General features: G+C 36.6%; 1 protein-coding gene across 2 annotated transcripts in view; it reads right to left on the reverse strand.

Moving 5' to 3' along the window:
* Window positions 1-2,255: 2,255 nt before the first annotated feature.
* The window catches only part of LOC131160359 (uncharacterized), a 37,217-nt gene continuing 12,450 nt past the window's right edge, over window positions 2,256-27,022 (reverse strand). Inside the window, exons 7-13 of one of the 2 annotated variants that reach the window (XM_058115980.1) lie at window positions 23,802-23,919; window positions 23,481-23,554; window positions 23,278-23,325; window positions 12,961-13,129; window positions 3,851-3,976; window positions 3,365-3,460; window positions 2,256-2,769 (exon numbers count right to left, since the gene is read on the reverse strand). In XM_058115980.1, the coding sequence (XP_057971963.1) occupies window positions 2,584-2,769; window positions 3,365-3,460; window positions 3,851-3,976; window positions 12,961-13,129; window positions 23,278-23,325; window positions 23,481-23,554; window positions 23,802-23,919 (817 nt within the window). In that variant the 3' untranslated portion in view covers window positions 2,256-2,583. Of the gene's footprint in view, window positions 2,770-3,364; window positions 3,492-3,850; window positions 3,977-12,960; window positions 13,130-23,277; window positions 23,326-23,480; window positions 23,555-23,801; window positions 23,920-27,022 lie in introns of those variants that run through there. The other variant, XM_058115981.1, reaches the window with a different exon arrangement.

A 27,022-nucleotide genomic window follows, 5' to 3' on the forward strand; every position in this document is an offset into this window, starting at 1 on the left:
TCTTTTTTCTAATATTTTTTGAGTTCCAAATGGAACCTAAATCTTCTTAAGTTGCCCCTGATCTTGTGTTGATAAGGGTTATCATATTCGAAACTAAAGCTAAAACAAAACCTTTTATATGCAATGAATTACGTGAAAATATTGTAAATGTCAAGTTATTTGATGATACTTTACACCCTCAATAAGGGATGAAGTCAATGGATGGGAACTAAGATGAGAATACCTTGTACTAACTAAATTTTTAATTTCATTTATCAAATTTATCATTTTATTATGAAAAAAATTATATTTTCACATATACATAACGTTAACTAATACGGTCAACTAGCGGAAGGTTCATTCTTTCAATAAATTTAAATCTCAAGAAGTAGTTAAATTGAACAATATTGGACCAATTTTGATGATTTCAAACATTGTGGTTAAAAGTTTTTAGTTTGAATCTAAAAAGTTGCCCAAATACAAAAGTCTTCTCTAGAGCCCCAAAAAAAAAATTTGTTTTTTTAAGAGAATGCATAAAATCTACTGACAGCCAATGAATTTTTTGAAAATGAAAACTTCATATAATAAAAACATCCAAGTGTGGGCCTCAGTTGCTCAGCTATTTAGTCAATAAAATGACCCTTTAAATTTAAATATACTACCGAAATATATTACATTACCATAATAAATTAAGATATAAATGTAATAATATGAAAGATATACCAAAAGGTAAGCAAACGAAACCTTGATCAGGAATTGAAACATGCACGAAACTCAAAAGCACCTAAATAATTTATTGTTTTATTGAGCTACTTAATAGTTTATGAATCAATACATTAATTAATTAATAGTTTACAAACAATAAATAGTATTAAAAAACGCATAAGATTTTGCATTTAAAGTTAAATTTTATTTTTTATAAAAAACAAAAGGTTACTGAGAAAGTGTCACGGTTTCACATCAAAGTGTACTAGGAAAATCTTAAGCTTATAAAGATGATTTGGACTCCAATTATGTGAGTTGTCTTTTATAGAATAAACCCATGAGACGAGTGGGCTAAAACGAACAATAGCTCACAGGAGTTGGGCTTAAGATCATTAAAATTGGTACCAAAGTTATCCAAAGAGTATTATCATGTGGTGGATCTTACACAAAGATGAAAGTCACTCTAACGACAGAGTCAGATATTAGATGGGAGAACGTGTTAGGGTCCCACATCAAATGTGTATTAGGAAAACCTTTGACTTTTAAAAATGATTTGAACTCCAACTATATGAGACGTCTTTTATAGGGCAAACTCATGGGGATAGTAGATCAAAGTGAATAATGCTTTATTAGAGTTGAACCAAAATCATTACTAAAAGACTTCTTAAGAAGTATAAACATTGGTAGTAAGGGGCAAGAAGAGGAGAAGAATATTCTTGTCCAAGGGTTTCCAATACCAAGCCATCTACTTGCTTGCATCTCCCCAATCTATCTACTCCTCTAGAAATACAATACTTCAGAGAGAGGGAATAGGAACCAAGTGGCAGCCGATAAATCAATACGCTTTTTTCATTAAAATTGTGTTACTTAAATGGCACACGTTTAGTAGAAGACACACCAAACTCACTGGGGTACAAGTCTTTTTCCCCAATGCACATGAGAGAGAGAGAGGCTAAAACCATAAAAACACTCATTGAATTCATTAAATAAAACAAATGGAAAAAATAATACGATTTAAACTCATAAATACACTATACCATTTGGCGATACCTAATAAAAATACTTATACCACTTACCACTTAGATTTGTTTTACTGTTTTTCGGCATGTTTTCAAAAAAGTATAATTGAACGTGTTAGAAGATTGCTTTCAACTTAAAAGTGGGCATTATTCAAGCATGATGGGAGTTTTGTAATATTAGAGTTAGCAGAACTTACAATAATATGTTATTTTATCATGTATTACGGTATATTAACAAGCAGACGATAACAATGGTAAATTTTATAAATTAGAAGATTTAAAATTTCTCAGTATATTAACATAAAAATTAACAATCATTTTTATTGCATAGAACCAGGACAAACTCAAACTAAGAATAAAGATAAAGCAAGTACAGGGCCAGTCAAGCTCGGGCAGTCTACGGGCAAAATTGACTCGCACTATAATGTAATATGCTTTATGATAATACGAGCCAAATAATAATTACTTAATTTTAAAATTTTACATAAATTTTTGCAATTCCTGTCTTATTATATGATTAGACAATGCCTCTATTAGTTTTAGTTAAAACTATTGCATGGAATGGTCAAAATTTTGGATATTGAAATAATATAGGATCTCATGCATTGTGATAACATGGATTTTTTTTCTAACTGTACAACAAAACCAAAAATAAAAATGATACCTAACAGCTCAATTTTTTAACAAAAAATAAAATAAACTTGGGAGGGAAACAAAGAAGGCTGGGAATCTTGCTTGACTGGTTATTGTGCTCGGTTGCTCCTTGTGTAACTCTCTGCCCATTTGACAAAAGGCATGCTGGGAGGTCCTCTTCACAATTGTTTCGGATTCGGCAAAGAACTTGATTGATGGCTCTTTATTACTGTGGTTAAGATTTGCATCACCAGTTGCTCATTTGCTTCTGGATCTTGGAATTGTGAGAGGACCTACCACCCTTGTCCTTGTATGAATTTCTGGAGGTTGGGGTTTTATGTCCCCGTTGGACTGCGGCTACAGCTCGACGTCTTTGCTTGTTCAGACGCTTCATTAGTACAGCAGTATCTTCACTCGGAGTCTGGTTATCCTCCTGGAGTGAAAAAAAAAAAAAAAAACAAAAATTTGTTAGGGCACTCCATTGAAAGAGAATAATCCTTAAACCTAAAAAAGAAAAAAATGATGCTCCACTGTTTGGGAAAAATGGCAGTGTAAGACCGTGAATGAATTTCCTAATATAGTTCTGGCTGACAAACAAATTTTCCAAACCAAAAATGGAATTCCATTTTTATTTCAAAGGCTAAAAAAATTATAGGACTAATATTGTTGCATTTCTCATCATCAAATGGCCTTTCCATAAAATCACCCATCCAAAGCATTTGCTATTCACAGCCACAATAATTGCAATTATATACTGGACATTTTAACTAATTTGAATGCATTGACATGAAGTCCCACCAAATTTTCGTCCACTGTCACTGAATAAGAAACAGCAGAACAGAAACCAGTTGCCCAGTAAAAATGCCCAAGTGGTCCAAGGTAATTAAACGCTGGATCCACAAGCTTGATACCAGTAGCCAGTGACTAATTCAGGCTTGCACAGACCTACCTGCATGTCTGAAGAACCGCCATATCTAACCAAGTATGAAAAATTTAAAATTCTCTTTTAAGTGTGCTGTGTAACTCACTTTTTTTATTTCATGTCCACTGCATTGACCGGCTTCATGATGTGGTTGATTCCCATCTACATCACTTCCCTCGTCACATTTCAGAGTTTGCTTTTTCTGAATTATGATAGCACCCAAAATAATTATACTGAAATGCAAGAGTGCACAAAACAGAAACATCTCATAATAGTGAAAGCCTAGTTGCAATGCCAAAGGCAAATCCAGAAATATCCTCAGCAAAGTTCAGAACACAAGTGTGCAACCCAGTTTTAGTCTTGTTTGACATCAAACCTTTAACCAAAGTGATGACAACACTATCCCACCTAGGATCCATCCCTCAAGCATGGACCAACCCAAACGATCATTCATATCATTAGTACTAGTCCATGCTATAACAAGGGTTTATAACATCAATGAAGTTGACGAAGCCATGGTTTCGAACAAACAATAAAAGAATCACAAGTACTACAATAACTGATGCTAAGGCAAGGCTACTAAAGAAACTACCTGCTCCAGCAAGCAGAGAGAATTAAAATGCACAATGTTTGCATCATTATTTTCATCAGACATGTCTCCATCTAGACTTTCTTCATCATCTGAAGCTTGATCTGCCTCAATTTCTCCTTCAATGAACTGCATACAACAGCAATATTGAAGAAATATCAATACTTCAACATGAATTGCATCTCCTGATTCTTATTGCAAATTCCGTCTAAAAATAAGTCTTGTCAAAAAAACCATACTCCTAACAACAGCCACAACTGGAACAGCAAATCCTAGTAGGAACAACCAAAACTAGTGACAATTCATTAATAATTCTAAGTTTCTAAAATCCATTAAATGCACTGCAACTACATCCTACACATGCATATAATATCAATGTACATGCATACATATATGCCTCTGAACTGGTTTTGCTAAGAAGGTGCCACATTCATAAAATCATAAATATGTTGCCATGCTGGCAAACTCAGTATGGTGGAAGCTCTTCAATGTTTTTGTTGAAAAGTCACATATGCTAAAATATATTCAATGCTTTCGCTCAAAAGTGAAGTTGCAAACAGTGAACAACCAACTTTTGTCTTCCAACAGCAACGCTTTGTCTTGCTTTTGCCACAAAACTCTAGACATTCTACATACAAGGTGTAGAAGTCCTTTTCCTCTCCCAATTTGTCCTATATCTATTATCTACAGATGAAGTCCCTCTCCTTTCATCATCTCATCCCCTACATATCTCCAATTACATTTCTTGCATTTAAAGGTATGTGGCTTTTCCTTATACCATAACATTCCTTTCTTTTAATAGGCACCATGAAAAATCCAATTACAGAGTTTGATTCTTAAATAAAAAAAGAAGCTATTTACAATTTTTTTTTTAAAAAAAATTCTCTTTCAAATTAACAATGCAGAAAGTTGACAATTTATATGATTGTAGAATATCTTCTCATTTGGAAGAAAATTTTATGAAATGGCAGCAAGACCAGCCATGTTATATCATATATTGATTAGAATACCAGGAAAATAACAAAAAAGCATGTTCGAAGAATAAGCAGAACTGAAATGCGAAGAACGAGTAGCAACAACTGAAGATAAGATGGGAGCACAACATTTGTGATGGTTTGGGCATGTGCAGCAACAACAATGAGATGCAACAATAAGGACATGAACTATGGCAGTCAAAAAGAAACGAAGAATTTTATTCAACAAAAAGAATGGTATTAAATCTAATGCATGGAGAAAAAGGACCCCCAAATAGCTAAGATTGAGGCCTAGTAGATGTATTCTCCTCATACTTACATGTTAATGTTTATGCATAGTTAGCATGTCATATTATTTTCAGTGAGGTAGGCTTTGGTCTCTTTCTATGTTCCTCGTCCATCTGTTGCCATTTTTTAATCTTTTATGAAAGTTTTAGTCCTCATACTTGCATGTTAGCATGTCATTTATTTTCAGTGAGGTAGGCTTTGGTCTCTTTCTCTGTTCCTTGTGCATCCGTAGCCATTTTTCATTTTTTAACATATGTTTCCGTTAGTTAAAGTGAGCTTTTGAGTTTATGCTATTGCAGTTGTATGAGATTGCTATGGTTTTTGAGTTTAAATTTGTACGGGCATGTGGTTCAGATTGAATCGGAGATTTTTTTTTTCTTACATCATCAATCCTATTAAGTGAATGAAAGAGGAGGGTAAGATGTCCTCAGCCTAAACGAAGACTAAACTTACAAAAAATGGCCTGATAAAAAATTCTAAGCAATAATATGTGGATGTAATAATATGTGGATAACTTTTTCCTACCATTCTAGGAGATCTCTGCAGCTCTTCCATGAATTGAATGGAAGAAATCTAACTTGAAGTATGATTTTGTTTTCGTTTTTTCTTCTTTTCCCTTGCTTAACCTAAGCTTAGCACTGGGAATTTTCTATCCTAGGTGACATACTTGCTCGGGAGCTGCAAGTTTACACTTTTTATGCCAAATTTTATATAACTTGCTATTTATTTTCAAAATGAAAATACATTAGCGATCTTAATTACCAAGAAAAGCACTTTATAAATATGAACTACAATTTCACATCCTTACTCATATTGTTAATTTTTTCTTTCCACAAGTGGACTTATCTTTTTGGCCCTTTCATTTAATTCATAACTCTAGAGAGAGAGCAAGAGAGAGAGAGAGAGATTAATGATCTTGTTTTTATGAAAATATATGATATTCAATGAGCTAAGGGAAATCTGCAAATGCACGCCAAAGAGAATCTGCTGATCACCATTGCAACTTTTGAAAGTATCAAGTGAAAATTTGGCTTATGAATTGCAGTTATAAAGATGAATCCCGATTAAGGAAAAATTTCACAAATGCTTACCTGAAAAGAAGAAGTGGTGGAAAAGGCAATTGGGGTGCAGGAAATTAGAGGAGAAAATGACAACCACTTCAGATTTCTAGTAATTTGAAAAGGAAAGCGCAGCTGCTTGAACTCTTGGATAGGTAAAAAGGAGCTCCTAAGGAGTGGTACCCAGATGTGCGAACCATTAAAGATAGCAGCTTGCACGTTGGTGAGAAATACCCAATCTTCACACTGAGAATCCCTTTCACTATGGTGCTTATCAGCTTGCAGTTTCATACGAACTTGAGCTGCAACAAGATTTTCCTTGAGTAAACTTTATGGAGGAATGATAAGTGGTATTATACCACCATGCAGTCCATGGAGCCATCACACTCAATCCTTTAGTTTGTTGCTAGCAAAGCAACAAAGATGAGTCTCTAAGCACCTATTAACAACTTCACTTTGCCCATCTGATTGTGGATGATATGCAGTGCTCATATCCAATTGTGTTACTTGCAAATGGAAAAGCTCCTTCCTAAAGTTGCTAATAAAGACAATCACAATCACTAACAATAGATTGAGCAATTCCATGCAATTTTTTGAGACGGTCCACAACAACAACAAAAATGGTCAAGTTACCATGAGAAGATTGTAGTCCTGCAATGAAATCCATGGAGATATCAGTCAAAGCTTCTTCTGGAATAGGAAGAGGTTGTAGAAATCCTAAACTCACCATGGTTTCCCCTTTCTGTCATTGACAAACATCACATTCTACCACAACCTTCTTGATTTCACCCTTCATCCCCTTCCAATAAAATTCTTAAGAAACGCGCTTATAGGTTCTAAGAAAACCAGAGTGACCTGCAGCCGATGCTAAGTGTAATTCTTGCAATATCGTTACGATTGTGCGCTGAATTAGGCACTAATGAAATCCTCCCTTTATACAAAAGTAAGGAGGGGCTGAAGTTGGCTCTTTTTGTAGCTTTTGGATATTACCTATAGCCTTCAGATTTTGTCATCACTCCTTCCTAATTTGTTTAGAAGCAGTACATGCAGGTACAGAAATAGCTACAAGTTCAACTTGTTCAGAAAATCGTGTGAGTGCATTTGCCACCATACTCTCGGTCCCTTTATTGTAAATAATCTTATAGTCATAGCCCAACAACTTAGGGGTTGTTTGGTATTGCTGCCAAAAATTATAGAAACGAAAACCAAAACCAAAAACAGAAACAGAAAACTACAAACCAGCAACCTGTTTGGTTACCATTTATAAAACAAGTAAAAATTTAAATTTTACTTAAAAAATGCTCATTTTCATTTTAAATCAAGTACTATCATAAAAATATAATTAAAATAATAAAATTACAAATAATAAAATTACAAATAATATACATTAAAAAAATTACAATAATTAAAATAAAATTTCTTATAATAGTTTTACTTAATTGTTCTAGTCTCAAAATTTATTTTACAATAAAAATTTTATTGTACATAACAATTGAAAAATAATAAAAGTATTTTGTAATTGGCTTTATTATTTTTGATTTGAAATTTATTTATATTTTCATTTAATTATATTCAAATTCTATGATCATTTAATTTTGATTTTAATTTAAAAGTGTATAAAATGAATAATTTAATCAAAAAACACTATTTCTTGATATTAAAATTTCTGGCAAGAGGTTGCCAAAACTAAAAACCATAAAATTTGGTTTTCAATTTTTTGAAAAATAACTGAAAACCGACAACAGAAACAGAAAACTGACAACATAAACAAATGCATTTTTATAATCTATTTCTTTACTGTAGAGAAATAGAGACAGAAAACAGAAAATAGCAATGGTACCAAACAGGCCCTTAGTGACCCACTTTTGTTGTTCCATGGAAGAGATTCATTGCTACAAAAAAAAAAAATACTCCATCCCTAACTTCTGAACATAGTATTAGAGTGTTAAACTCCACTAAATTTGATTTATCTGAGTTGTTTTTAGACACTCTGACTTTCATTCTTTTCCTCTTATCTTCCCTTAAATCAGTTCTCAAATCTGATCTTAAATCAAATCTCAAATCAGTTCTCATCACTCCTCAGTGACCTCCTATCCTCTCATTATTCAAGAAGATGATTGGTGGGGGGTTTGAGAAGGATGGCATGTATTAATTTCAAATTTTCAATGGTGGTGCGGTAGATCAAGTTCTTATCATTCAACTTCTTCAATTTCCACACATGGACTCTTGATGTATTTACTCAGTTCTACGAAGAAATAAAAACTCGATTTCGCATTATTGCTTGATCAAAGGAACTATTCATCAAACATCATGCGTACATACTTGAATGGAGTAGCTGAAGGGAAAAATAGGCATTTACCTGACAGAACATGGTCTATTTTGTTTCTATACATGTTCCTAAAACCCTTTAGACTGATTACAACATTTTTTCTACTTAATAGGATGTCATCCAGTGTTCTACAAGGACCAATTCCATTCTCTATTGTCTACCCATAAACATCCATGTTCTCTCTTGTGCCCTGTGTCTTTGGGTGCACATGTTTTGTTCATGCTCCACATAAAAGTCGAGACAAGTCCTCTCCTCGTGTTGTGAAATGTGCCTTTGTTGGGTATTTGAGAAGACAAAAAGGATACAGATGTTATGATCCCCACATTGAAAGGACATGACCTTTTTCTTAGGGGGCACCTTACTTCTCTAGTGTTGAGACCTCCTTGAATGAATACATTTTTAGTCCATCAATAATTATTGGTTCCTCATGCTAATCCTCATGTCCAACCCTTATCCCTTTAAAGAAAACTTATGCTCCTCTTTCAAACCCATTGACACAAATAAAGAATTGAATATTTATGAATTACCAAAAACATGTACAGACATCACTACTGCCATGCAGCTGCCTCTTCTACCCTTTGCTGCTTCGGCATCTGGATCCATCCTAGCATGACTTGAATTTTCCAACTGCATACAGGAAAGGTATCCAAGCAAGTAGTTGGCAGTCTTAGTTGCATATCCTATTGCTCATTTTGTTTCTTTTTTTTCACCTTCCATGTTCTATGTTTTCTTTTGCCTTATCTATGCCTTTTGTCTCTATCCCTTCCTCACATGTTGAAGCAGGTGCTAACCCTGGGTGAAAGCATGCAATGGATGTAGAAATTGATGCCTTGACCACTAGGTGAACATGTGATTTTTCTCCTTGCAAGAAGTTAGTTAGGTGCTCTCCATCAAATATCTTTGTGAAGGCTGTATTGAATGGCTTTAGGCTACATTGATTGCCAAAGGATACACTCAAAACATATGGTATTGATTATTTTAAGACTTCCTCTCTTGTTGCTGGACTAAACTCCATTCATATTAATCTTGCTGGCAGTTAATTTGATTAGCCCTTATACTAAGAATTTGAAGAATGCCTTGTAAGGAGATTTGTAGGAAGAGGTATTATATGGAGCAACCTCATTGTTGTGAAGGGGGGAGAATCGTAAGGCATTTAGGTTGTATAAGGCCATCAATGGTCCAAGTTAGACATTGAACATCGTGATTTCTGCCATTTTTTTTTTTTATTTCTATCCTGAGCATTTGGTTTTTGTCCACCTAAACTAGACATGAGAATACTTCTAGTAGTTTATGTTGATGACATCATCATTGCAGCGACCAAAGCGAGATTGCACATCATGCAATGACTTCAAGAAAAATTTCAAATCAAAGATTTGAGCACTCTGGGTTACATTCTTGATATTGAGACTATGCATTGTAAGAAAGATTTTAATCTACTCTATAACATACCGGACTTGCAAAGTGAGACTCGCATGTTAGGAGATAAACAGGTTAATACTCCTAAGGATCCAAATGTAACACTGTCAAGGTACGTTAAACCTGATTTTGAAGAGAAACACCAATATAAGGAGTTGGTTAGCACATTGATCTAGTTGACTATCCCTAGACCTGACTTGTGGGATGTTGAGTCAGTTTATAAAAAATCCCAAACAACCACACTAAGATGTTATTTGTAACAGATTCTAAAGTGTTTCAAAGGCTCTCCTTGTAGACATTTGGTATATAAGTGTAACAGAAACTGTGAGATCATGGGATACTCTTATGCATATTGGGTTGGCCTGATTGATGATTGAAGGTCCACTACTGGATAATGTATATTTGTGAGAGGTAATATTGTCACCTAGTGTAACAAGAAACAAACTACTGCACCAAGATCTATAGCTGAAGCAGAATACTGAGTTCTGGCATATACTATAATTCGGTGCATCTGATTGAGGTCTCTTATGTCAGAGATGGGATTCTAGGTTACTAAGCTGATATGTTTTGTGATAATCAAGTTTTCATTTATATTGCTAGCAATCCAATGTTTCATGAGTCATGAGAGGACAAAGATACCAAATGTAACGGCCTTTGCCCAACTACAATAAGGCATTGTCCGCTTTGGACCACTGGTTTATCTAAATCACTCTTCCTTTTTTAAAAAAGCCGATTGTATTGGAGAAATCAGTTCGTCCAACATCCCTTTTATCCCATTACCCAAAATATTGGTAAACTTTATAACTCAAATTACAGAGACTTAAGGGTCTAAACTGAGACTCATGGGTCTAAACTGACTTACAATATTTGCATTCTGTCCCTTTGGGATTAGGGCAATGTTTGTATGATACATTTCTCTAAGAAAGCTTCCCATACCTAAAAAAACTTTGAAACATTTTCCCAGGTCTTTTCCCACCATAACCCAATAATGTTTGAAATAATATACCGAACATACCATCCGGGCCAGGAGCTTACAGGGGATGCAAAGACATCATCATATTCCAAATTTCAGATTCCTCTGGAATTGCACTCATCATGGTTTTGTCTCTTGGGTAATAGAGGGAATCATTAGATGCTCTAGATATCGAGGCAACACAAGTCTGGATTGCCTGAAACCATTATTTTCTATCTTACAGAATGTGCCTTTGTTTGGCTTGGAGGCTAAAATCCCTTCTAAGATTAAAGTCATTAGCTTGGATTGTGGTCCTTAATAGAGTTGACATCAATAGTTTGCAGCTGAGTAGGAAGACATCATCATATTCCAAATTTCTGACTCCTCTGGAATTACACTCATCATGGTTTTGTCCCTTGGGTAATAGAGGGAATCATTAGATGCTCTAGATATTGAGGCAACACAAGTCTGGATTGCCTGAAACCATTATTTTTCTATATTACAGAATGTGCATTTGTTTGGCTTGGAGGCTAAAATCCTTTCTAATATTAAAGCCATTAGCTTGGATTGCTGTCCATAATAGAGTTGACATCAATAGTTTGCAGCTGAGTAGGAGGCTTTCTAAAGCTTCATCCCCAATTGTGTGCTCTTTGTGAGGCAGTAGCTCGAACGACCCCCATTTGTTTCTACACTGTTCATTTGCTTGGGATTCGTAGAATACATCTTTTTTTGGAGTACTTTGTGAAGTTTGGAGCATCCGAAATCAGGACTTTAGAGTATTTCTTTTGTTGGTTTGGGGAAGCGTAAGAATGTTGGGAGATTGTGTAGGACTGCTCTGTTTGCTTCTTTATGAGAAATTTAGTTACGTTGTATAGGACTGCTCTTTTTTCCCGTTTTCAGGGGAACTTGTTTGGAATGGAATGCTCAAATATTTTCTGGCAACAGATTGTCTCTAGATTTACCCTAGGGCAAAGCAGAGTATCAAGCATCTCTTTGGGTTTTTAATGCAAGTTGTTTCAAGGGCTGTTGCTTTGAGGAAATCAACCAATTGGGTGTCATTATTAAGCAAGGGCTCGCTTAGTTGTGGGAAAAAAAATTTCATTTTTCATTTTTCATTATTAGTTTAGTTTTACAAAAAGTTAGCTAAGCTTCAACTTCAAAACATTTGTATTAAAAATTAAAAACCAAAAAAAAACTTGACACTATTCGCTTGTGGAAATTCATTTATTTCCAATTTCAAAATTTTCAAATAATTACAAAAATGCCACATTGTTTTTATTTTCTAAACTTATATAGGCAACTTGGAATAACATCTTTTTATTATTTTCTAGATTTCTGATTTCTTACCCCATGTTTGGGAGCAAGGAACTTGGATTTGGATTCATGCGAATTTAGAAAGAATAACAACAACAACAACAACAAAACCAAGCCTTAATCCTACTAAGTGGGGTTGGCTATATGAATTTTTTTCCGCCACTTTATGCGATCATGGACCATTTCTCGGATTTAGACAGAATATAGAATAAAAATAGTATTCAGTGTTTTTCAAATCCAAATCCAGCCCCACAATCCACAAGTTCCCAAACACGGCCCCATATATAATTCTTGGAAAATTGAAAAGAAGTTGTATTTTTTGTTATTATTTTAAGATCTAGAAAAAAAAAATAAAAATTGTTTTGCATGACTAAATTAACCTGATATTTTCTACCATTTTAATACGAATTTTGAAAAACAAAAAGGTAAGCTGAGATTTTTATAATTCTTTAGAAAACTTAGGAAAATGGAAACAACTTTCCAATTCTAAATAGATCCAAAACTTCATTTTTTACCAAATCTTTTTAAAAAAAATTAATAATCTTTGGAATGAATGAGGTAACACCCTTTTCCATTTTCTAGCAGGTTTAAGTGTTTAATATTTGTCTCCAGCAGTGCTTTTATTGTTGTTTAAGGAACTGGACAACCCAGCCACTGCACCACAACCGAGTTGATTTAAATCCAGTTTACCATACCACATGACCCACACAAGGCTGTGCGCACACATAAAAAATTTATTTGTTGTACAAGAAAAAAACACATAATACATATATTCATGGTACCTTCACAATATCATCCTGGTCCTTTCGAGTAAACCCACTGGCAGCAAGTTCCTTATCTAGAGAATTAGCAGCTTTCACAATTGAAGAAAAGCAAGGCCTCCCATTCTCATCCATATCTACCTCTGAACCATCAAATTCTTCTGAATTTTCTTGAAAAGACAGGTTGAACCTGAGTAACAGAAACATTCTCCTTAGAAATAAGATCGTGCAAGCAATGATACAAAACCTTTAACACTATAACACGACAATCCATAGCAGAAGCAAGCTAAAATAAAGATTTACATTCTCTAGTAAGTTCCAAGAAATGAACTACTGATTTGGATAACAGGGGGAAAAAAGATTTAATATATAATTATAAAACAAATTTGAAAAGGTATAGAGAAGGCTCTCTGACACAGGAATGTGCTCAAAGAAATCTAGTGTATTTGGCTTGTTCAAAGGTGACTTAATGATGCAAACAAATTCAGTTCTTGAAGTTGTGGACCTGTTTTGTCCCAATTCTTAGCCAATTTTAAAAAAAAAAAAAAAAAATTCTAGAGAGTGGTGAACTTTATCCTTTAAACTCTGTATCTCTAACATAGTGAGTTACATTATCTTTAGAGTGGTGCCTTTTCTTGCATCTATATCGCTTTCGTGAATTCTGGTGGATTCCATCGAGTAATGAGCAAAGCTACCTTTGTGTGTTGAGAGTGTGTGTGTGTGTGTGATCTAGTTCCTCATTTTTAGCAACCCAATATCACTCTCACCCTATAATCTAAAATTTATTGAAACCTGGTAACTACTAACCTTTTAAGATGTCCTCCACTCAAAAAGGAGCCCCAGTGCACTAGAAACTATAATGGTAGCATCCTTAAAATTGAACCTCATTCATTTTTCTATTTTGTTCCTTCTTTTCGATAAGCAACACATTTTATTTTTGTGGAGATTCTCCATTTACACCTAAGCACCACCAGTTCAAGTCATGGAAACAGCATCTGTGCATGCAGGGCACCTGCATACATGGTACCACCCACCCTAGAACCCGCATCATAACTCCAAAGCTTCAAATCATACAGATCATGATTTGTGTGCAGTAACACTAATGACAACTGCATACAATCTTGAAGTTGAAAAGCACTAGCTGATCTAGTGGAGTCACCAGCAAGAAAGAAGGCTCAACCATCTTTTGACAAAGTAACAAGTCACTCTAAACAAAAAACTAATTTAATATCCAAATCTAATGGCAAATAAAATAAATATACAATTGATCCGTATTCAAAAATGATAGGAAAATCTTCACCAGATTTGTTTAAAAAACGTGCAGACAAAAAGAAGTCCTGCGATGGATTGCTCCAGGCATATGAACCTTTCCCAAACATTAGCAAGCAATTATAGGCAGCAAAACCGTCCTTCAAACCTCAGAAGAAAACCCTCAAATCCCTTATCTAAGCCACAATGACCAGACCATAAAAATAAAAAAAAAATTTAAATATTTTTTTTTTTAAAAAAGGATTATGTAACACACATTGAACTTCTTACTAGCTCAAAACCAGAGAATTTTTATGATATCCTAAAATTTTATGATTCAAACCGAACCCCAGTCCAATTTATCAAAATCATACGCTTTTCCATCAGCTTTAAAAGAATGATGAAAACCCACAACAAAGGGAGGGAGAAAAGGGAGACAGGGTAAAACAGAATAAGTGCAGAACAGAAGTTAGAAATAGGAAAGGAATTCAGAGCTCAGAAACAATGAGAGAGGAAAACAGCACAGAAGAAAAAAGGGGGGAAAGGGAAAAAAGAAAAGGAAAAAGAAGAAGAAGAAGAAGAAAATAAGGGAGGAAGATATATGAAGGAAAAAGAGAGGTAGGCTGCATCACATCAAAAGGTTCTCGGAATCACTCATGGGAAGTTTAGAGATAAATTTATATTTAAGTGCTGGACATGCAAGTGGATATACAGTTATTGTTTGAATCAGTATTTGTACTTATGTCTTTAATTGGGCCATAGTGGTTTAAGTGCTGGACATGCAAGTGGATGTGGATGTACAGTTATTCTTTGACTCAGATTGCAGCTTTAGTTGGGTTGGGTCATAGTCGTTTAACAGTTGTTGTGAATGAGATTCTTTGTACTTTTTCAGTGATTTCGTGAATGTACAATTATTGTTTGAATCAGATTGCAGTTTGCAATTTCACTCACTCCATGGTGGTCTAACAATTGTTTGAAGTGCTGGACATGCAAGTGGATGTACAGTTATTGTTTGAATCAGATTGCCGTTTCCCTCTCCATCTCTCACCTCCTCCTCCTCCTCCTCTTCTTCTTCTTTGGCACACATATTGTAGGCGTAGGCTTAAGAAGGTTTAGGTAATATGTGTATGGAGGACCTCTTTGTACTTTTTCAGTGACTTCGTGGATGTATAGTTATTGTTTGAATCAGATTGCAGTTTTTGTTGGGTTGGGTCATAGTAGTTTAACAATTGTTTGAATGAGATTCTTTGTACCATTTCAGTGATTTCATGGATGTACACTTATTGTTTGAATCAGATTGCAGTTCGCAGTATCACTCACTCACTCCATAGTGGTTTAACAGTTGTTTGAATGCGATTCTTGGTGCTTTTCCAGTGATCTCATGGATGTACAGAAATTGTGTCTCTCTGTCTCTCTCTTCTTCTTCTTCTTCTTTGGCACATGTATTTTAGGCGTAAGCTTAAGAAGGTTTAGGAAATATGTGTATGGAGGACCTCTTTGTACTTTTTTAGTGACTTCGTGGATGTACAGTTATTGTTTGAATCAAATTGCAGCTTTAATAATTGCATAATTCCGAAATTTTATTACCCTTTAAAAAAAGAAAGGGAAAAAAATCTGCCCTCTGTCATGTAAATTCCCCTAGTTAACTCATCATTGCATCCTTGTTCATACTCATACCTAGTCATTCCACGTTGCCATGTCATGTGAGAGAGTGAGACCATATCCATTCATATGCATTATGTTCTCTAGCTTCATGCATGTCAATTGCCGTAATTTTAGAATTCATATCATTACTAGTCAAGTTTAGTCTTCCTTAGCAACATTGCACCATATTGCATTAACCATGGTTACCAACAAAACCATTGACCCCAATCCCATTGAACTTAAACCAAATGATACCCAATCCTTGCCTATCCAATTAGACACTCTTCAGGAGCCTGTGGACCAAAGGTTTGAGCACCTCACATGACAGTTTGACCAAATCTTGAAGATATTAGGTAAACGTCATGTTGTAGAAGACAAAGAGCCATTAATTAGGCACCCTAACAACTCCCCATATTCAGCAGGGTCAGCCCAGGATATCTTTCCTGCTCCAAGGGTTCCTTTAGCACCTAACAACACAAGTCAAACTCCAATGCAGACCAGTAGGCCACACCAACCTCAGGTCAATCTAGAGTCTAGATTTGAGGAAGGTAACCTTGTGAGTCTAATTATATGTAGCGTACCAAGCTAACCCTAGGCATACTCCACATTCCCCAAGGCAAGGTTGGATTGACTATGAAGATGTTACAAAATAGGTCAAGGAGGATGTGCATGCAAAGAAGGATTGGCAAACTATGCAACAAACCCCTAAAACAGTTGGATGGACCTCCTATTACCCGATGAAAAGCCATGAGACTAACAATTGAAAGAAAAGTACATCCCTCCTTCCTTTAAGAGTCAGTTGTTTAGTGAGCTTTTAAACCATAAAAAGACCACTACTGCAGCCAGCTACATTGATTGATTTGAGGAGCTTATGCTTAGGAGTTAAGAGTGATAATGTGAAGGTCACACCTCACACTGTGGCTAGGCTTGTGAAAGTCTTAAGGAGGATGTCAGACGAGATGTTGAGTTGTTCTCTCCAGAGTTTTTAGAGACAGCCAGCTCTAAACATCAAAAAGTACCTCATGAGCTCCCATAGGTCTTCATCTCAAGTGAGTGAGTCATGTCATTTCAAATCCTTTCCTCAACCTAACCCTACCATCCCACAGTGTACCCTTAAAGAGAGTTCTAAGAAGCAAATAGAGACACATCATGTTGTTCACTCTAGTGGACCTAGTATTCCTTGAGCTAGCATCTCATCCATGTAGTGTCATCTTTGCCACACTAGAGGTCATATTGTGGCCCATTGTCCCCAATGAGCCTTAGCTTTAGAGCATGAGACTAATGATTTTCTTGATTGTGAGGATCAAATTGCAAATGTTTTTGAGTACTCTAGAGATGAGGGTGAGCTTGTAGGATTTTGAGGAAGACCGTCATGTTATTGTGGTTAGGTGCGTCTTATCCATTACCATGGAGAGAGAGAGGTGGAAACAGACCACTATTTTCTACACTTCCATTCGTTGTAGAGATGGGAAATGTGAGCTAGTTATTGATAAGGTGAATAAGATCTCCAAGGCTGCTCTCAGCCTTTAAAGGTGAACTGGGTAAATAGGGCAAATCTACCAGTTATCAAGGGGTGTCTCATACCCATCCAGATGGGAGATTATATGGATAGGGTTAGTTATGACATACCCCTTATGGATGTGGCAATTGTCTTGTTAGGGTGACCATGGTTATTTGATCATGATGTAACAAATCATGATAAGAATATTATTTTGACCCTTAGCAAGCCCTCCTAAAGATCCTAATTTGAGGAACAAGGTAGTCCCAGTTCAAAGAAACATTCACTTGCTTGATCATAGGTCTTTTGAGTGAGAAAGCATATAAAAAAACAGGTGCATTTTAGCAATCAACGCCCAAGAGGTTCCTTCTAAGGATCGATAGTTTTCATGAGTACCCACTTGAGGTAGGAGAGTTGTGAGTTGAGTTCTCTGTTGTTGTGCCCAGTGACTTGCCTAGCAAACTACCACCTACGCGAGAGATTCAAAATGCCATAGATCTCATTCCAAGTTCACAATGATGAACCCTAAAGGACGTAGTGTATTGAATAAGCACGTAGGAGATCTCCTTAATAGGAGCTTTGTGAGACGTAGCTTTAGTCCCTATGTTGTACCAGCTCTGCTAACTCCGAAAAAGGATGGATATTAGAGGATACGTGTGGATAGTAGAGCCATAAAAAAATCACCATCAGGTGTAGGTTCCCTATCCCTAGACTTGAGGATATGATTAACATGTTAGCTAGATCTAGTTGGCACTCCAAGATTGACCTATGTAGCAGGTATCATCAAATTACAATTAAACCAACTGATGAATGGAAAACGGCCCTTTAGACCCAAGATGATTTATTTGAGTGGCTAGTCATGCCCTTTGAACTTTCTAATGCCCCCAACACTTTTATGAGGGTTCTGACACATGTTGTACAGCCATTCATAGGATAGTTACTAGTGGCTTACTATTAGGACCTTGAGTAGCTTGACAAGATTGCTTATGGTGGCTGGGTTGGGTTGACATGGTTGGATGGTTAACTTGGTTATGTCAAGTACCTAATTGACATATGGTGTTGTTGGCACGTGGTGTAAGTCATGATTAAGGCAAAACCATGCTTGGCATAAAGTGTTGACTCATTGGTAGCAAGTAATGTCAATGTCAAGGACTACTATTTGAATTTTAAACTATCAAAATACTCAATAGTAGGGCATAAAAATGAATACTATAACACAAATTTTCAATAATATGCAATGTTCATGCCATAAGTTCCACAAAATAAAAGCGGCAATAGGCAGCAGGAAGTTAAAATAAAAAATAAAAAATAAAACAGCAAAAGCGGCAGCAGTGCAGCACTGACTAATGCCAGAAGTTCCAGGGGAAAAAATCTCACTTTCCCAATAAAATTGCAAAATAAACAAGAAAAAAAACCATAAATGAGGTGGCACAGAGCAGCAGAGCAGTTCATAAGAAGAAGAAAAAAACTGAGCAGCAGCAGTGCAGAGATTGCAGGAAAAAAAACAGAAATTTCAAAAGGGAAAAAAAAGGACAGCAAAAGAAAAAGAAAATTAAAAGGGGACTCGCAGCTTTGACTGAGAGCAGCACAGCAGGCCAAAAGAATAAGAAGAAAAGAAGAAAGAGATTTGAAAGCAGCAGAGTATATATGTCAGAAAAAAGTAGCACAAATTCCATAGAAACAGCAAAAAAGAAAGAAAGAAAAAAAAAGAAATAAAACAGATGCTTGAAATCAAAAGAGAAGGAAAAAAAAAAGTATAATCTGAACATTTGTGAGGTGTGCCTCACGCCTCAGTGCCCCTCTTAGAGGTCTCCTCGCCTCAGCCCCTGTGAGGCACAAGCCTCATCGCCTCAGTAGGCCCCACACCTAGGCACACCTCAGGCGCACTTTTGACTACCATGTGGGTGATGCTAAGTTATGGTGGCATACATGGACAAAGGATGATGCAAATGCAACTAGACCTCGAAATTGAGACGTGAGAGATCTTCAAGGAGTTGAATATTCCTTCCTTGCAACACAGCTTGGGTGTCAAGGGATGCCCTTAAAAGATTGAAGCAGACCATAACCGTGCAGGATTGTGTCAAGGATTAAGTTCCTTGATGTTGTACAAAAAGAATATGTCAAAGATAAGTTGCTCAACTTCCTTTCCGGTCTACAACCGTGGACATAGATGGAACTATGTAGGCAAGGAGTGAAAATCTCCCTGCAGCCATTGCAATAACAGATGGCTTGGTTGATTTTTGAATCAACACTAAGACCAAGGATCCTAAGATCAATAGAAAGAAAGTAAATGATAAGGATAAGGATAACGCTAAGACGAAGGAAGAGAAAGGGGAGAAGAAGGATAAACATGAGAAGCCTAAGGTGAACGCCATAACCAGAACAAAGGGAAGGATGCTTCCCAAATTTCCCAAAAGTCTAGTTGTTTCATCTGCAACGGTCCTCACCGTGCCCGTGATTGTCCTAAGAGGGATAAGTTGAATGCATTGGCAGCCTCAGATTTGAAATATTGTAATTCAGATGAAGAGGGGCCTTCACATGTAAACCCACTGCAATTGATGAATGCTATCACTGCTGCGAAACCCTTTTCTCAGAAAGGCCTAATGTACATTCAAGCAGTATTGAAGTTGATGCTATTGTAGATTCCTTGGCCATCCACAACTTTATTTCAGAGAAGGAGATGACAAAGTTTGGCCTCAAACTCACTCAAAATTCAAGTCAGATCAAGGCTGAAAATTCATAAGCAAGGTGTATTCTGGGAAAATGGCCACTGCTGTCCTAACAATGGGATCATGGGAAGGAAAATGCAGTTTAATGATGGTGCCCTTAGATGATTTTGACGTCATACTTGGCATGGAATTTTTTAAGACTAAAGTGATGCTAATGTCTCAAATTGCTAGAATCCTAATCTTCGATGAGAAGGCATCTTGCTTTATTCCTGTAGTGTATAAGGATCCAAGCAAGAAGTGCGGTAAGTAGAAGATAGGTGCCATCTCAATCATGCAATTGAACGATGAATTGAAGAAAGGGAATTCCACATTCTTAGCTGCCCTCGTGGAGATCAAACTAAACCAGAAGGTGCATGTTCCTGATGTGGTTGGAGAACTTTTGGGAAAATTTTTTGATGTCATGCCCATAGAACTCCCAAAATCACTCCCACCTAGATGTGCAACTAACATTCATTGGAAAAATTGAGAAAGCAGTTGGATGAGTTGCTTAGTGCAGGGCTTATTCAACCCTCCAAGGCTCATTATGGTGCTCCAGTGTTGTTCCAAGAAAAAAAACAAGCATGATGGTTCACTCCGTAGGGTTAGCTGGTCACTTGGGGAGGGATAAAACCATTGCCTTAGTTGAGGATAGATTTTATTGGACTTCGTTAAAGAGAGTTGCTAGGATATTGTCTCTGTTGCACTTGTTTGTTAGTAAAATCTAAGAGACACAACAATGGCCTTTATACCCCTTTGCCACTGCCACATATGCCTTGAAGAGACCTAAGTATGGAATTTGTTCTGGGACTCCCCAAAACAGCCCAAAGACATGACTCCCTATTTGTCGTTGTTGAATATCAAGTTCTCCAACTACTTTTGGAAGACACTTAAGAAAATGTGTGGGACTCGCTATTTGATGTCCTGAGTAGAATGCTACATGGCTTGCTTGCTTCTTCTTCTTCTTCTTCTTGTTGCTTTGGAAAACACTTTGGAAAAATGTGTGGGACTTGCTGTTTGTCAACTTGAGTCATATGCCACATGGCTTCCTTCTTCTTCTTCTTCTTGCTGTTTGTTGTCCCGAGTTAGATGCACTACATGGCTTTTCTTCTTCTTCTTCTTCTTCTTTCTTTGTAAGACAATTGGAAAAATGTGTGGCTCACTTGCTGTTTGCCGTCCCGAATCAGATGCAACCATGCTTCTTCTTCTTCTTCTTCTTCCTGATAGGGATGTCAAAGTTCTCCAGCTACTTTTGGAAGACACTTTGAAAATGTGTAGGACTCACTTGTTGTTTGTCATCCCAAGTCAGATGCTACATGGCTTGCTTCTTCTTCTTCTTCTTCCTCCTACTTTGGAAGACACTTGGGCAAAATGTGTGTGACCTTCTTCTTCTTCTTTTCTGTCATCCCAAGTCAAATGCTACTAGCTACTTTTGGAAGACACTTCGGGAAAATGTGTGGGACTCGCTGTTTGTCATCCCAAGTCAGATGCTACATTCTTATCCTTCTAATTCTCTCCAGTCTATATATATAAATTTCCATACATGTCCTACATCATAAAGCATATTGAAGTTGATTGTTATTTTGTGCGGGATGCTGTGATGGAAGGTTTTGATGGCACCATTAATTTCATGAAGGCTTTGTTTAAAATTCGTCTTGTCTAATTATTGTAACAAACTGGGATTATTTTAACAAACTGGAGGTGATATTTATACACCTCCAGCCCAAGGGAGGGTGCTGGACAGGAATATATTGACTTAGTACTAAAATAGTATGCGAGTATTCATGTACTGCACATCTTTCTGTTATTAATATAAGGAGGCTGACCACCTGTGTACAACTGTTTTTCCTATATCTAGCCATCGCTCATCTTTGTCCGTTCTAGGATACTCTCTACCATCAAATTTTCAGGTTCACAAAATAAACAGAGGAAAATTATTTACAGGTAAATAGGATGCTAATTGAAGAAAATCGAAAAATTATAGAATCAAAACCTAAAAGGGCGTCCCCGCTTCACAAGAGTAAGGGGAGGGTTGTCACAGTGTACACAACCTTACCCCTACTTTTATGTAAGGAGGTTGTTTCCTTGGACTCGAACCCTAACCAACCGGTCACAAAAGAACGACCTTACCATTGATTAGAGGCCTACCCTCAAAACCTAAAGCCAAAAATAAAATAATTCAAAATCAGAAATACTTTATAATGCTTATACAAACAATATTACAAAGAAGATAAACCCCTAAACCTTACTGATGTTTGATTTAGCCCTTATTTATAACCAATCTAGGCAATCCATTCATAACATAAAAAAAAGCACTGGACGCAAGGGGAGTTGTTTCATGCATTTTCAGTAGCTTATATAAATATAGAAGAAAAAAAAGACACTAATACTTCGGATGTCGGATAAACCCAGCAACAATACTACTCTACATAATAGGAACAACATAATGTGAACAAACCAATGAGCCACCACACCCAAAGTACTTTTTTACCCTTTCTTCAAATTCGAACAGAATTGCTCCCACAGCATAGACACTCTCAAAGAATCAAATGAGTGGGAAGCATATTAGAAGTGTTAAGGGCCTTAAGGCTTAATATACATTGTTGGCCCACAACATAACAACTTAAGCTTTAAGGTAGAGTGGTAATTTAACATGATATCAGAACTAAGGTCACTAAGAGGTCCTGGGTTCTAGTTTTGTTGCCTGCATTTATTGTAAGATTATTAAGAAATATTATCGTGTTCCAAGTATGGGTGGTCATTTGTTGTTTGTTTATCTCTCCACGTGCAATCAGGCTGCACGTATGGGGGAGTGTTAAACCTTGATGTACTCTGGCCCAACACCTAACATCTTAAACTTTTAAAGAAAGTGGTAATGTCACAAGAAGAATTATTTTTACGTGGGGAGTGCACTCCACAGATTAGTTCCTTTATGCTACACATATTCTTCTTAATTCTGAAGAAAACTAGAGAACGCTGGTTCAAGTTATTGCATGTGTTATCCATATCTTGTTTGCAAAATAGTAATAGGTTAATGATATTTACTTCAAGAATCATAGTATCGTCAGTGGCAAGGACCCCATTCCAGATTTATCCATCTTATAAGATGGAAGAACGTCCTCCATGTTCCCCAACAAAGTATATTTAAGAGTTGAAAAAACAAAATGACAGAAGGAACAAATAAGCATCTTGGGAACACATTTCTTGGAAAAAGCATGAACTCTTGGCAAATCAAGAACTGACCTCTTGCTGAAGAACTTAAAGATGCAATCAACATCACGGTCAAAGTACCTGAACATGGATATTACTAAGAAATGAGAGAATAATATAAAAGATGTATAATAAAATATTGTTGATTGATAAGAGTGGAGTTCTAAAATAACAGCCTACTATAAGAAGAGGGATGAAGAGCACAAAAAGTTGATAAAGCATCAAAAGAGGCATACATCTGTGCATTACGATGAGCTACAGATACCATTTGAGGAAAATCAATCATCGTGACTTTCTCATCATCATCAATCTACAACCAAAATGAAATTCAAAAACCAGTTTACAAATACAACAACACAAGCAAGTGAAAATATTCAGCAAGAGTGTGAAGACTTCTAAATTAGCAGAACTGCACAAATTTTATATGGTGGAAATAGTAGTAAAATGGGAACAAAAATTCATGCAATAGTCCAACCTAATGAGAACACAACTTCAAAGTTCTAAACAGCAAATAATAAGACTTGGTAAAAATAAAATAAAGAAGGCTGAATGCAAACCATTATGTTGAACTCGTTGAAATCGCAGTGAATAAGACCATATTCTGCCAGACGAACAACAAGTCCAATGATTGTTTCAAAAACAGTGTCCGGATTTTGCAATTGCTTCACTTGTACACTGCGTCAAACAAAACTGATTGATCATAACCTGTTACAAATTAATACAAATATTTGCAACAGAATTTAGCAATCAAACACAATAAGCTCTTCATTTCATTGGGTGGCAGGGGAGGGGGTTTGGACAGAATAAAAATGGGAAAAAGAAAAATGACTCAAAAACACATAAATAAAGAAAACTTACAAACATGGTTTTTTTCATCTGAAAAGATAAAATTTGTTATGAAGAGGCATCAAGGGGATGCCACCCAAGTACAAGGAAACAACAAGAGAGAAACATCCCTTGCTGAAAGAGAATCAAGAATCAAGGTTTAGAAAGAGTCCCTCCCAACCAGCTAGAGATCGTAGCAATCTAGCAGTCCATGACAGGATTGACAGCCTGAATGGGAGCATTAGTTCCTTTGAAAAAAGTCTTCTGTTCAATTTTCTCCACACAGCCCAAAAAATAGCAAGCACAATTGGGCGGGGGGGGGGGGGGGGGATCTGATCCCTTTCCAAGCCCAACGTTCACCTTCCACCGTAACTGTATTGACCCACTACTGTTTGACCATAGAGATGGCTAAGTTCCCCAATTTCTTGCTCCATGAACAATGCAGGAGGATGTGATAAACTGTTTTCTCCTGCTCCAAGCATAAAAAGCATCTATCGACAAGAGTTTGAAGATAGTCCATGGTAATTATCTTTCCAAGAGTAGCCTCCCATGTGAAAAAAGCAATGTTAGTAGGGGCTGCCATTTTCCAAAAATGTTCTTTCGGGAAGTTGGTGCTGCTCTGAGCCAGGGAGCTAAGGTGTTTGTGGAAAGAGCTGGCCATGAACTTCCCATCCTTGCACAAAACCCATTTAGGCACATCAGAATTCGCCTAACACTGAAGCTTAAAGAGATTGCTGAAAAAATCTGTAGAAACACAAATCTCCCAACCGAAAGCATTCCAAGTCAGGAATATCCCAAACAATCCCCAAATTGGTAAACTCCATGAATTGGCTAATGAGACATTTTTTCACAAGCTGGCCTAACAATGGAAGGGAAAGAGGAGCTGAATTGACCACACAAGATGTCATGTCAAAAGAACACATCCTCTCCATTCTCCACATGAAAGAACAAGGGGGAGAATAATTTCTTCCCTTCTCTTATGATAATCTCCAAACACCAGTATTGTGACCTTCCTTCGAACTTTTTGAGGTCCAACCACTATGATGCAGACCACACTTGATAGCAAAGACATTTCTTTAGAAAGGATATTTGAAAAGGGCTTATTTTAAAGATAATAAGGGATTTGAGGTCAAGACTGCCCTTTTGCAAGGGTTGTCAACAAACCCCCATTCAACAAGGTGACATTTGAAAACCTCGCCCATGTTCCCCCAAATGAATCTTCTTTGGATACCCTCCAAGCATTTGGAAACTGTGCTAGGATAAGGAAAAGAGACATGAAGTGAACTAGGAGATTGGATAGGATACTTCTGATGAGAGTGAGTCTACCACCTTTTGACAAAAAGTTCCTTTTCCCAAGGAGTTTCTTTTTGATCCTACCAACAACACGAACCCAAATACCCTTATCCTTAAACTTGGCTCCAAAGGGGAAGCCAAGGTAGGTATTAGTGAAGGATCTAAGCTTGCAGCCCAAAATTGAAAGCAAAGGTCAAAGATCACAAGTAACCATCAGAACAGTTTCACTTTTGCCCAAATTCATTTTTAAGCCTGAAGTTGCTTCAAAAATGAGGAGGATGCATCTAAGATTAAGAATTTTCTCAAGCTCATCCTCACAAAAGATGATTGTGCCATCTACAACAAAGGAGATGGGTGATTTCCATTTAGTCATTGTTCCTTCTAATGCTAAGACCCTTGAGTAGGTCGTGTTCATTTGCAATAGTTATCATAAGACTCAGAACTTCCATAACCATGATAAATAAAAAGGAGAATGGGGGTCAGCTTGCCTCAGATCATGAGATTACATGAAGAAATCAATAGGGCATCCATTTACCAAAACCCAGAAAGATGGGGTAGAGATACACCAATGGATCTATCTACATCAAGATTCCCCAAATCTCATTCTTCAAAGAATGGATAGCATAAAATTCCAATTTACATGGTCAAATGCCTTCTCCATACCCAGCTGCAGACGACTCCTATTTTCCCACCCTTAATATAGGCATTCACAACTTCATTGGCAATTAGAGCAGCACGCATGATTTGCCTACTTACAATGAAGGCATGCTAGTGCTTCTCGATAACTTCTGAAACGGCGTGTTTGAACCTAGCTACAAGGACTTTGGATAGGATTTTGTACAAACTGCCAACCAAGCTAGTTGGGCAAAAGTCCATAATGTTACAACTACTTACAAGCCCCCAAATTCCTACGAATCAAAGAGGAAAAGGTTGAGTTGATAATGGGCACAAACTTTCCAATTCAATGGAACTCTTCAAACTTCAAAGACCCAAATGATATCCTACTTGAGAAGGTTTCAATTTCTTTGGAAGAAAGCCATATTGAAAAAGGCCTCTCAAGCCACCAAGTTGTGGAGAGGCTCAGGTTTCTAAACATAATACCATCAACTATTAATCTCCACAACTGTAGCTCAATATACAAAGCTTTGAAAAAATTCCAGTTTTTTTTTTATTTCCCCCTCATCCACCAACATCTCTTCCTTCACTTCAACTTAGGGTATCATATTAGATCTACAGTGCACATTAGCTGCTCAAAGAAAGAAAGCAGTGTTTCTATCCCCCTCCTTCAACCAAAGAGCCCTATATTTTTGCCTCCAAGAAATTTCCTCTGAGGTGATAATTGGGGCAAGATCTTTTTTGATAGCAAGCCTTCTAGGCCTATTCTCCACATTTAGATCCTCACTAATTTTCTTTTCACCTAGATCCTAAACCTTATAAAAAAAAACTCCTTTTCCTCGAAGTAATGGTGCCGAAAACATTTTTCTTCCACCATTTCAATTTTTTTGAGCAATTTAAGGGAAGAAGTTAAACTTGTTGCGAGTCTGGGAAAGGATTCACTACTTCGCACTGTGGTACGTTGGTTTTGGGTATTTCAAACTTTCAATGGAGTGAGTTCTTTGGATGTTCAGTGAGATCGGCGCAACCTAATAGCCTTTCGTGG

This window comes from Malania oleifera, chromosome 7, assembly GCF_029873635.1.
Source record: "Malania oleifera isolate guangnan ecotype guangnan chromosome 7, ASM2987363v1, whole genome shotgun sequence".
Taxonomy (NCBI): Eukaryota; Viridiplantae; Streptophyta; class Magnoliopsida; order Santalales; family Ximeniaceae; genus Malania; species Malania oleifera.